Raw genomic sequence first — 12,544 nt, 5'->3', positions numbered from 1 at the left:
TCCCATCAGTGGAAGTGTTCAGGCGAAGGCTGGATGATCGCTTTTCAGGGATGGCTGTTGGAGAGAGACTTTCATGCTTCAGTAGGGGGTTGGACTAGACAATCTCTGGGATCTCTTCCAGCTCTGGGAATCACTGAAAAATCTGATAATGGTTAACTCAGGGTAGCTAAAACTGTGGAGGATGGCCTAGCCAAGACTTTCTCAGAAAGCTGCTTTTAAACAGGTCACTGATTTTCCTCTGCTAACATAGTTAATATCAATCCATTACCCTGAGTGCATTTTCTGTTGTTTTGCCAGTTACCATGAGTGAATTTCCTCCTTTGTAAGAGATGAGACAGGAATTGTTCTATTTCCCAGGTTTTTTGGATTTGTTTTTTGTTTAATTTGCTTACTTGTTTTTAAATGAACGCAGTGACACCTCGATGCCCACTCAAAGGCTTGTTTAGGTCGTGACTTCCTAGTTATTATCTGCTTTAATTGTCAGATTCAAAGGAGAAAAGGAAATCAAAGAAAAGCAAAAAGTCCAAGAAAAGCAAGAAGAAGAAGGAAAAGAAGAAGAAACGTCATGTGTAAGAGTGACTTTGAAATGACTTTATTTCACCTTTCTGTAGGATGAAAGCTCTTTTGTAGGTTCCCTTAGATTGTTATGTTGGGGGTGGAGAACGGATCTTTGTGATTTTATTAAATAGGTTAAACTATATTTTTTAAAGACCTCAATTTATTGTTATTGTTGTTGTTTTTGCAAGACAATCAGAGTTAAATGACTTGCCCAGGGTCACACAGCTAGTAAGTGTCAAGTGTCTGAGACCACATTTGAACTCAGGTCCTCCTGACTCCATGGCCAGTGCTTTATCCTCTATACCACATAGCTGCCCTGGTTAAACTTACCAAGCAGTGTGAATAGGATACTTAAGCTGAGGATTCTGTCATGGATTCTCTTTGACAATTCCCAGAACCCATTTGTAGTTTACTTTCTCCCTTGTGTCAAGCAGGGCAAATAAAATTGGTTGTTAAGAAGAAAAACATCCACATATATAACCTATATCAAATTGCTTACCATCTTAGGAGGGAGGAAGGGAAGGAAGGGAAGGAGAAAATTTGGAACTCAGAATTTTATTTTAAAAAAAATGAATGTTAAAAATTGTCTTTAACATGTAATTTGGTTGTTTTTTAATATATTTAGATTTTATTATTTATTTATTTAGTATTTTGTTTTTCCCTAATTACATGTAAAAACAATTCTTAACATTTGCTTGTAAAATTTTGAGTTCCAAATTCTGTCCCTCCCTTCCCACCCCACTCATTGAGAAGGCAAGCAATTTGATATAGGTTATATATGTGTAGTCATGCAAAACATATTACTGTATTAGTCATTTACATGTAATTTGAAAAGACAAAATACTATTAAAAAAGAAGAAAATCATTTGGTTTTTCTCAGATGATATGAAATATCATTTTAATATCATTTAAAATATGAAAGGGAAGCCTAGTCATAGAAAGAAATTGGTTCTGAAGTCTGAGTGCTTTACTTAAAATGCTACCTGGGATGGTTACCATCGGTGCGACCTTGGGCAAGTCAGTTCCCTGCCCTGGAGTAGGTAGTCTCTCTCAACTCTAGATCTCTGATGCCTTAATTCTATGAGCAAGATTTCCAACTTGTCTAACAAGCAAATTTCCTTGCATCTTGATGGATTTTCCTAGATGTTTAATGTGCATAATAAATTATAATCATGACAGGAAGAAGTCAAAGAAGCATAAAAAATATAAGTACAAGAAAGAATCACCTAAGTTGAGAGGCCAAAACTTGGATGAAAAATTTCTGGAAAATCCCTGTCTGGAGAAACCATTGAGTAAGTTCTTTGTAGGCAACTGTTGCAGAATGACAAGTTCAACTCTCATCAATCTCTACTTGTAAGCATAGGCATGGGGGTGATCGTTTAGGATGGTAGGGAACCCGTGGCTTTAAAGCCACAATGTGGCCTCCGAGGTCCTTAAGTGCAGCCTTTTGACGAAATCCAAATTTTTTTGTTTGGTAAAATTTGGATTCTGTCAAAATGCCGCACTTAAGGACCTCGGAGACCACATTGTGGCCTCAGATCGCAGGTTCCCCATCCCTGGTTTAGGAGCATCAAGCATCCCAAATCTGGTGTGTCCAGTAGTTTCATAAGGCCCAAAGCTGTTCCTTGTTGTCTGGCATTATTTCCCTGAATTGGAAGCTCCCATGATAAGGGACTCATGAATAGTACCTCCTGAATATATTCTACCTGGTGGACTGAATATGCTCAATAAATATTTAATTAACCAACTGGTAACCTTTATATTTATGTGTGTTCTTTTTCTTTTCTTTTTTCTTTCCTTTTTGCAGAGAATGAAGAAAGTGAGGGATTAATTGGACCAGAAGCTCCCAAAGTATACTCTATTCCAGATGACAAGCCTTTGAAGTGAGTAGCAGTAGAAATGTAGAAATAGAAAACCCAATTTTTTAACTTTATTTTTCTTGTTTTCTTTTGCAACATGACTAATATGGAAATATGTTCTGCATGACTTTACATGTGTAATTGTATTTCACTTGCCTTCTCAAGGGGTGAGGGAGGGAAGGAGAGCATTTCGAACTCAAAATTTCCAAAAATGAATGTTACTTATAATTGGGAAATATCTAATGAAATAAATAAAAATATATTTTAAAAAAGAAAAAAATGTAATGGTCAGGCTTCTAATGTTTATGTACCTTTCAAGCCTTCTCTTGGTGGTCATGTGAGTTGCCACTTCAAGTGAGCTATCACTGGGGCCCATGGTCACTGCCCAGCAACCATGGGTTAAATAAATGGAAATTTCAGAAATGCTATTTAAGGATTTGGTTTTTTTTTTAAGGGAAAACAATGAAGAAAGAATTAATTGGAAGCAAAATCATCAGGAGGGGAGAATATTTAGATCTACACTAGTCTGTAATCAGTAATAATGATCCCTCCATTTGTCTGTCCCAGAGGAACTCTGCATTTCTAGGCCAAGCTGCCTACTCCCTAGTCATTGCTTTCTCTGTTGTTTCTCAAGGAAATCTTGACTTGTGTCTTCGGTTTACCATCTCTCCTTTGAATACAGAGGTGACCTAACCAACAAATCCCTGTCTTAATTTCTTTGCAGCTACGGTCATGCCCTGTTGCCTGGTGAAGGCGCAGCCATGGCTGAATATGTGAAGGCTGGAAAGCGGATCCCTCGGAGAGGAGAAATTGGCCTGACCAGTGAAGAGATTGCAGCATTTGAATGCTCAGGCTATGTCATGAGTGGGAGCAGGTGGGTTCTTGACATTGAATTCCATCTCGGAGATTAGGTGGTATTGTACACACCATAATACTTAGGGTCTAGTGGTAGTTATTTCACCAAGTAAAGATATAGAATAAAAAAATACAGACATGCCTAGTTTGTTGGTATTATAATGACCACAGCAATAACAACTAGTGTTTATATAATGTTTTAAAGTATCTCATTGAGCAATCACAGCAACCATCTGAAGTAGGTGCTCTTATCCACATTTTATAGATGAGGAAATTGAGTCTAAGAGAGATTAAGTACCCCAAGGTTGAAAGGCTAGAAAGTATCTGAAGCAGGATTTGAAATCAGGTCTTCCTGACTCTAAGTATAGTGTTCTATCCATTGTGCTACCTACCTGCTCTATGTGTAATAGTTTGACCTCAAACTACAAACAAAATCACTCCTCTAAAAACATGTCTTAAAAAAATTTTTTTAAATTGGGAGCAGCTAGGTGGCACAGTGGATAGAGCACTGGCCCTGAAGTCAGGAGGACCTGAGTTCAAATCCGGCCTCAGACCAAACACTTGACACTTACTGGCTGTGTGACCCTGGGCAAGTCACTTAACCCCAATTGCCTAAAAAAATAGATAAATAAAAACACGTCCTACAAGTGTCTTTCTCTAGTCCTTAAGTTGCCATGTGATAAATATTCATAGCTGTCTTAGCCTCTGGGAGAATCTATCTGAGCACAACTGTACATGTCTGCCCCTGGAGGATCCTAACATTTTGGTAATGGGGGAAGTGCCCTTTCATCAAAGAACATTCCCTATTTCTGAGTTTGCCTGTGTGGTGGGGAGGTTAAGTTCTGTCATTGAGAACCAGTCCAAAATGGGCCAAACTTCATTCTGGGAATCAGGGGAATGGTCCCTGGCACAGAGAATACACTAACAGTGACATACCTGTGCACACGCATATGTACATGCACACACACATGTATACATACACAGCCGGTCGGTTTTAATCTTAATGATATGTGGGGTGTCAGACTGTGTCCTTCCTTGAGACCAGCAGCAACCCCCAGGCCACTCTGTCTTTTGAGAGGACTGTTCCTGGGTATTGCCCTCCTGACCATAAGAGATCCTTGCTGCCCTTTGTAGGGCCAGCCTTATGGTGCACTGTTTTCTTCTCTTCAAGGCACTACCCCAGCCTACATGCCAGAATTTCTCTTTGATCGAAGCTTTGTACCTGGTCCAGTTCATAACCACAGGGGCTGTTGCTTATTCAGTGGACTGGAGCCTTGCAGGGTTTTGCCCGATTGATAGCACGCTCGCCCTCATGTGCCCTGCTGTTAGGATCCAGCAGAGACATGGTTGCCTAGGTGATCCATTTGCCGACATCTAGTTATGTTGCTATCCAGAGTAGACTACGGATAACACCAGACCAGTCTTGTACCCTTGGTGGTTAAGACTAAGTAGTATTTGTTATGCTGACAGAGCATCAGTGATTCAGGGAAGATGGGTTGGATTGAATGCTAGAAAGGACACAAAATCAGCTTGGCTTTTTTCAAATCTAACCTATTTCCGACACAGTGTTTTTAAATGGACTACTTGGTATTCAGAAAGACTGGGAAGTCTATGAGAACATTGGCTGGGAGTGGGAAGGGGTAGAATTGGGCTTATATTACAACGTTTTTCTAGGCACCATCGAATGGAGGCCGTGCGTCTCCGTAAAGAGAACCAGATCTACAGTGCTGATGAGAAACGAGCCTTGGCTTCATTCAACCAAGAAGAGAGACGGAAGAGAGAAAGCAAGATTCTAGCCAACTTCCGAGAAATCATCTATAAGAATTCAAAGGGGAACGAGGACAAATGAGGAATTTTCTTAGTTATGTAGCAGAAATTTAAGTTAAAAAAAATCTTCGTATCAATTTCTTCTCTCATATATGTATGTATATATATATATATGATTTGTATTTATAAATGTGCCATTTATTTTATACAGTTAGTTCCTTTGCACAAATATGTTGTTGGTAGAATTTAGGTGCTTTCTCTGGATCTTTTTGGATAGGCGTAATTGGTCCCCAAAGGGTGCCAATTAATGAAAATTCGGGATCTTAAAATCTAGAGCTGGGGAGCTCAGGTGAAAGACTGGCCCTAAATCACACAGTGGATTGAACTTAGATTATCCTCAAGGTTGTTTTCAACTTTGACCTTCTGTAATTCTATGAATGTGCATTTTGGGGGGGGAGACATGGCAAAGGTCAGCTTGACAAAAGAACTGTAAATCTCACCCTGCAGGATGGTGCTTCTATTACCTATGTATTACATCCTCTGTTGGGTTTAACAAAACCAGCCTCTCCTTAATTTCAAATGTGCTTTCAGTAGACTTGATGGAAACACAGGAAGGAGCCCATTGTTGGTGACAAAAATGAGGTCATGATTGCAAAGGGAAAATAGGGAATTTGAAAATGTTTGGAATAATTGGACAAGCTAGAGCTTATTCCAGGAATAGTGAACGTTGGTTCCTTCTCTCCTTGTGTAACAGACCAGTTGAATTGCAAATAAGAGAGATTTCTGCTCAATCTGGATTCAAATCTGAATGCAGCTTTCCTCCCTGTGTAATTTTCGGTCAGTCCTTTCCTTTCTCTGGGCCTCACAATTCTCATACATAAAATAAATCTCTTAAGGATTCCAGCTCTAACTCCTATTAACCTCAGTTGTTGGGTTTTTTTTTAAGTAGCTTTGAGTTCTTTTAATTTTTAAAAGCCTGAGATATCCCGTATACCAGTGTAATGACATTATTTCTGCTTCAATTGTGCCTCGCAAATAGATAGCATCCAAAGAAATAGGTTTCCAACTGTGATCCATATGCATGTTAGGGGCAAATAAAATATATTAGAATCTTTGAACCTACAAATACTGAAATCTCCCCTTTTGTGAAGATGGATCTCTAGTATAAAATTTGTTATTCATGAATGTTTGTTATTTAGCTACTGTATTATATGGGAGGAACCCCTTGTTTTCATTGTTAAGAATAACCATATCTGAATAGACTATAAAGAAGACAGATTCAACTTAAAAGCATGTAATGCTATTTGACGTGAGGAAGAAATGGGAAATACCGGCTGGGTATTTTGATTTATCATCACCCACCATTATTGTCCTCCCATTTTAGCTCTGTCTTATTGTACCAACAGGAGCTAAGTGAGAATATTGACTCCACTGATGATGTATTGAGTTTGGATTATTTTTGTACAAATAAAGCAAATTTCATGTTTCTGGGTGGTTTGAGTTGCTGTTGAGGGCAGCAAAGATAGCGCTTCCTACAATCCTGAATTAGGTAACTAACCATCTGGTTTTTCAAAGCCTTGTCTTGGTATCTGCCAAACATTTGTATTCTGCCCCAAGATGGTCACTGTGCTTAGTTAGTTAGTCCACAGCCCACTTAGCCCACACTACCAGGTATCCGGCACACACAGCATAGTCTCTATGCTACGTGATGGGAATTGGAAATGATGTCTACTCATCTGGAATTAATCTTAATAGCCTAACTACACTTAGGCTAATGGGAAAATCCATAAATTCAAGAAGTGAAATGGTATCTGTACTCCAGAAATAAGACCCAAAAAGCCTACCTAATGACCCTAGAGTAGGTGAGGCTGAAATGTCAAAGTCTGACTTGTTGATTTGCCTGTTCATTTAGTATAAGATACTACATTTACTCAAGTCCACTAAATGCTTTATTCTCTCATTAAATGTCCTGATCTCAGTCCCTCAAAATAATAGCTAACATTTATATAACACTATGTGCGGGGCACTGTGCTAAGCACTTTACAGATGGATGAACTTTCTTATCAAACAAGTAAGTAGATGAGTTGAAAAGCAGCAATTATTTAATATTGATTTAACAACTGCATAGGTCAGCTGTGTTGGAGGGGGAGGGGAAGGCTTGAGAAGCTGATGGGAAATCAGGATGAAGAGAAAACTTGAAACCATAGGAAGGGTGGTTTTTTGTTGAGTTGGGGTTGTTTTTTGTTTCTTTTTTTGCCTCAGAGGGGAAGAGAGACAACCAAGTAGTCAAAGTGATAGGGAGGTAGGTTTTGACTAGAGACAGAAGAATTCTGTATCAATATGAAATATTTCTCTAGGATTTTAATGATTGTAAAGCACTTTACACATAATATCTTTTCCCTCTGCCATCCCATTCCATCGTCTTCAGCAGATACCCCTTTCTCATGCCTACTCTCTAACTAATCTTTGGTCACTCTGTTCCCCCACTACTTACAAACAGACCCATGTTTTTACCATCTTCCAAAAATCCCTTACGATCCATCCAGCTCTGCTACCTCTTGTCTTATATCTTTTTTTCTGACCAAACTCGTTGAGAAAGAAGGCCGACAACAATAGGGGGCATCTGCTTCCTTTCCTCTCTTAACTTTATAGTCTGGCTTCTGACATTTAACCAAAATGACTCTCTCCAGTTAATGATCTTGATGGCCAAATCCAATGGCCTTGTCTCAGTCCAACATTCTTGATCTCTCTGTAGCCTTGGACACTGTTGATAACGCTCTCCTCCATGATAATCTCTTCTCCAGGTTTTTGTGGCACTGCTCTCTGGTTCTCCTACTTACCTAATTGCTCCTGTCTCCTTCGCTGGATCCTTATGTCATGCCTGCTAACGATGAATGTTCCACAAAGTTCTGTCCTGGCCTCTCTTTTTTATACTACTTGACTTGGTGTTTTCATCAGGTCTCATATAAATTATCTTCTCTATGCTGATGACTCTCAGATCAGCCTGTCTGGTCCTAACCTCTCTCCTGGACTCTAGTCTCATATCTCTAGCTGCCTGCTAGAATCTCAAACTGAATGTCCTAACTTCATCATTACTGTCAAAGGTACCACTGTCCTCAATACAATTCATTTTATAGATGAGGAAACTGAGGCAGAGTTAAGTGACTTGCACAGGGTCACACAGCTAATAAGAATCTGAGGCCAAATTTGAACTCAGATCCTCCTACTCCATATTCTATCCACTGCGCCACCTAGCTGACCCTAACTGGGGGGTATGTAAACTAGTAGAGAAGATGGTCTGGAGAAGTAGGAAACAACTGTCTGATAAATTTATGAGTGTGTTTAAACATAGAGAATGGAAAATAATTCCAGGTAGCTGGATTCTAAGTATCCTGACAACTTTATTTCCCAAAATACACTCCATGGTTGAATTTGTAATGTTGTATTTAGTGCACGTGGACCAGAAATCCAATCCTGAAAACCCCAAACCAACAGTGGATCATTAAATTAGAAGCTAATGCTATTCATTAGGATGATCTTGCTTTCAACGATGTCCTTCAACCACTTTTCTCGGAAGCGAGATTTTCCTGGTCTCGGGGTGGGGGAGGGAGAGAGAAGGGGAGAGGGAGGGAAGGAGAGAAGGGGAGGAAAGAGAAGGAGGGAGAGAAGGAAAAATAAAGGGAGGGAGAGAGAAGAGACAGAGAAGGAAGGAGAAGGAGGGAGGGAGGGAGAAAGAGAGGGGGAGAGAGCTCTTAAAATCATAGAAGCTAGGTGGGAACATTCAATGTTGGAGGAGCTATGGGAAGATGGCCCTACTGATGCATTGTTGGTAGACCTGCAGAGTAGCCCTATTCAGGATTTCAATTTGGAATTATACAAGAAAAATGACTAAACTTTCCTTATCCTTTCATCTAGCAATCCCACTACTGGGATTCCCCAAGGAAATCAAATAGAGAAACAAAGGATCAATATAGACCAAAATATTCATTATATCATTCTTTGTGGTAACAAAGAGCTAAAAACAAATTTGGTGCCCAAGTGGGAAACAAATAAAGTAAAGAACTGTGATAAATGAATGGAATGGAATAGCAGGTGTATGACAGGTATAAGGAATTCAGAGAAATGTGGGAAAATCTGTGTGAATTGATGCAGAGTTAAGTAAACAGCACCAAGGAAACTATACATAATGAAAACAACAATGTAAATGAAAAAATTACCAAAAGTACTTAATGGAAAAACTAATGAAGGCCCTCATGATGAGATGAAGCTGAGAGGTGGGGGGCTACTGGGACAGACTATTGTCTATATTGTTGGACAATGTTCCTGTATTTTGCTAAATGTTTTCTTTAACCATAAGGCAGGGTTTAAGCTAAGGGATGAGTGGGTGGGAAATGACTATGACACCAAGATAAAAGACATCAGGAAAATGTATTTTAAAAGAAATGATAAAAAACATTTTGAAATCAAAATATAATAGCTATAGATCTGAAATGGCCATTTTTGAGGTCATCAATTCCAATTTCCTCATTTTTTAGCAAGTGAGGAAAACAGGCCCAGGGTCACAAGGCGATAAGTGTCTAAGGCAGGATTTAAACTTTTCCTAACCCCATGACCCATGCTGTATCCACTCTGCTACCTAGCGGCTTCATTTCAAAGAAGCTCTAAGCTTGAAGAGGATTTCAAGTCGTTAATTTTTTCACATTTCTAGCAAAAAAAAAATATCTTTCAAGATTGTGAATCACCCAAAGCCTTCCTTGTGCCCTCTCATGCTGCAATGATCAGTGAGCTAGTGACCGGGGGTGGGGAACCTGTGGCCTCGAGGCCACACGTGGCCCTCTAGGTCCTCAAGTGCAGCCCTCTGACTGAATCCAAACTTCACAGAACAAATGTGGCCCTCTAGGTCCTCAAAGTGCGGCCCTTTGACTGAATCCAAACTTCACAGAACAAATCCCCTTAAAAATAAAAGAATGTTCTGTCAAACTTGGACTCAGTCAAAAGGCTGCTCCCGAGGACGTAGAAGGCCACGTGTGACCTCAAGGCCATAGGTTCCCCACGCCTGAGCTAACCCATTGTGAAGAAACTTGGAGAATGGGAGCACTTCAGCCAAAGTCAAGATTAAAACATGTGAGTAATTCCTTCCAGCTGGGATTTTTTTACTATACCCCAGCCAGGAAGAGTAAGTTCCTCCCTCTTCTCCTCCCCCTCCCATTCCTTAGTCCCCGCCCCCTCCCCCCTCTTTTTATGCAGCCCGCAAACACATATTACCTGTGAACATGTTTGCTGGACTCCAGGATATAAAATACTTCCACTGGTAAACTCTGTGACAGAAAGAAGAAATTAGCCATGCTAGCTTCCATTTTTATGTAGCCTTGAAGTTTAGAGACTCCTTTTCTCCCAATAGGCAATTGGGTAGCCCAATTGGGTAGAGCACTGGGCTTGGAACCAAGACTCCTCTTCCTGAGTTCAGATCCGGCCCTAGATACTTCCTAGCTGTGTGACCCTGGGCAAGTCACTTAACTTCTGTCGGCCTCAATTTCTTCATCTGTAAAATGAGCTGGAGAAGGAAATGGCAAACCACTCCAGTATCTTTGCCAAGAAAACCCCGCATGGGGTCATGAAGAGTCGAACTTGACTGAACAACAAAATTCCTCACAACAGACCTGCAAGTGTTGTTCTTAATCCCATTTTATACATGAGGGAAGTAAGGCTTGGAGAGATCAAATAACTTACCCAGGGTCATACAACTGGTCAAGTGTCAGAGCCAGGATTGAAACTTGAGGTTGATAAAAATCACTGCACCATACTGCCTCAAAGGAGAATTAGAAAAGGGCCAGGTAGGCTTAGTGTAGCTACACACACTCCAGGGGAATGTAAGCTTCTAGAGGGCAGGGACACTCCCTCCACCCCGCAGTGTTTTGTACATAGTGGGTGTTTAATAGTTCTTGAATGTAACTACAAGAAAGAAGATTTCAGAGATACGTAGGAAGACTTATATGAACTGATGCAGAATAAAATTAGCAGAGCCAGGAAAACAATATGCACAATGACAACAATGTAAGTGGAAAGTACAAAAATGAAATTTGCAGCATAATTATAATGATTAAGCTTGGCCCATGAGAAGAGGTGAGAATATGCACTTCCTTTCCTTCTCTGTGGAGGTGGGGGACTACAGGTGCAGAATAGTGCATACCCTGTCAGACATGGCTGATGTATTAGTCAGTTTTGCTGAACTGCTTTTGTTTTTCTTTGTTATTCTTTGTTACAAAGGAGGCCTGGTTCACTGGATAGATAGGGAAAGGAGGTAATGTAAAGATATCAGTGAAAATAAAATTTAAAAAACTTTTTTTCAAATTGGGTTCACTACATTTCTCAAAGCTTTTCTCCTTCATGCCTCTTCACAAATTTGCATACTGCTGAAATTCCACCCTACAAACTGACAGTGCCATTGCTTTTAGAAAAGAAGACAGTTGACTGGTTGTCCTACGACTCAACTGGGCATTCCCGTGGCTCCCCAGAAAAAAAAATTCCTTTCCTTAGCTACCACTCCCCTATCCGCATTATCTTCTCTTATTTGAATATAACCTGTTTGAGGGCAGAGACTGTCTCTAGCACCTAACAGCTGGCATCGAGCCAGGCACAACAGTAGGCGCTTAATACATGCTTTTTCATTCATTTACTTTCAGACCCTGCTCAGCTCCACTAACCTTTGCTCTCTATGCCTGTGAGTAAGGCTGTCACTGGGGTGGGGAATGTGGACAGGTTAAGATTCCCCTAGGAAGTGGGGCTGGGGAGGGCATGAGAATGCTGAGGGTGATGAGGAGATCCCCGTTTGATCTTTGTCAAGATAAATAAATAACAGCACCACAACAGTACCTGATGTTTCTATCAGGGTTCATAGTTACAAAGCTCCTCCACCTTAGCTGAGAGGATGGAGAGCCTTCCTTAAAGTTAGAAAGAATGGGGCCCAGTCCCACCTACCTCTGCGGCTTACTGTCTGTGTGACCCCCGGCAAAAAGCACTTAACCTCTCAGGCCTGAACAACAAGGTCCTGGCTAGGGTGAATAAGGAATCCCCAGAAGTGGTCACTTGTATTCACATTCACACTATTAGATGGTCACCAATGAAATCACAGATCCAGTCCAAAAGAAAAATCTCATTTGATAATAATGACAACAATTATCACAGCTAACATTTTGATATATAGCACTTTATGTAAATTTATATATAATACACACATATATTTATATATATGCAAATACACTATGTATATATGTATACACACACATATATGTATACATACACATACACATACACGCGTGCGCACACACACACATATATAGGAGGCAGCTAGATGGCTCAGTGGATAGAGCCCTGGGCCTGGAGTCAGGAAGACCTGAGTTTAAATCCAGCCTCAGACAATTACTAGCTGTGTGATCCTGGGCAAGTCACTTAACCTCTGTTTGCCTTAATCCACTAGAGAAGAAAATGGCAAACCACTCCAGTAT

The 12,544-nt window shown here is 40.3% G+C and overlaps 1 protein-coding gene across 1 annotated transcript; it reads left to right on the top strand.

Moving 5' to 3' along the window:
- The first annotated feature begins 402 nt into the window (after window positions 1-402).
- NKAP (NFKB activating protein) lies at window positions 403-5,139 on the top strand. The gene is made up of 6 exons (XM_027861420.1): window positions 403-436; window positions 539-569; window positions 1,738-1,850; window positions 2,366-2,441; window positions 3,142-3,291; window positions 4,947-5,139. The coding sequence occupies exons 1-6, from the start codon at window positions 403-405 to the stop codon at window positions 5,119-5,121; spliced, it is 579 nt and encodes a 192-aa protein (XP_027717221.1). The 3' UTR covers window positions 5,122-5,139.
- Window positions 5,140-12,544: the final 7,405 nt, after the last annotated feature.

The sequence above is a fragment of the Vombatus ursinus genome, unplaced genomic scaffold (genome assembly GCF_900497805.2).
Source record: "Vombatus ursinus unplaced genomic scaffold, bare-nosed wombat genome assembly UNPS02014735.1, whole genome shotgun sequence".
Lineage (NCBI taxonomy): Eukaryota > Metazoa > Chordata > Mammalia > Diprotodontia > Vombatidae > Vombatus > Vombatus ursinus.
The sequence above is the reverse complement of the archived record's forward strand: the minus strand, read 5'-3'. Positions and strand labels throughout refer to the sequence as shown.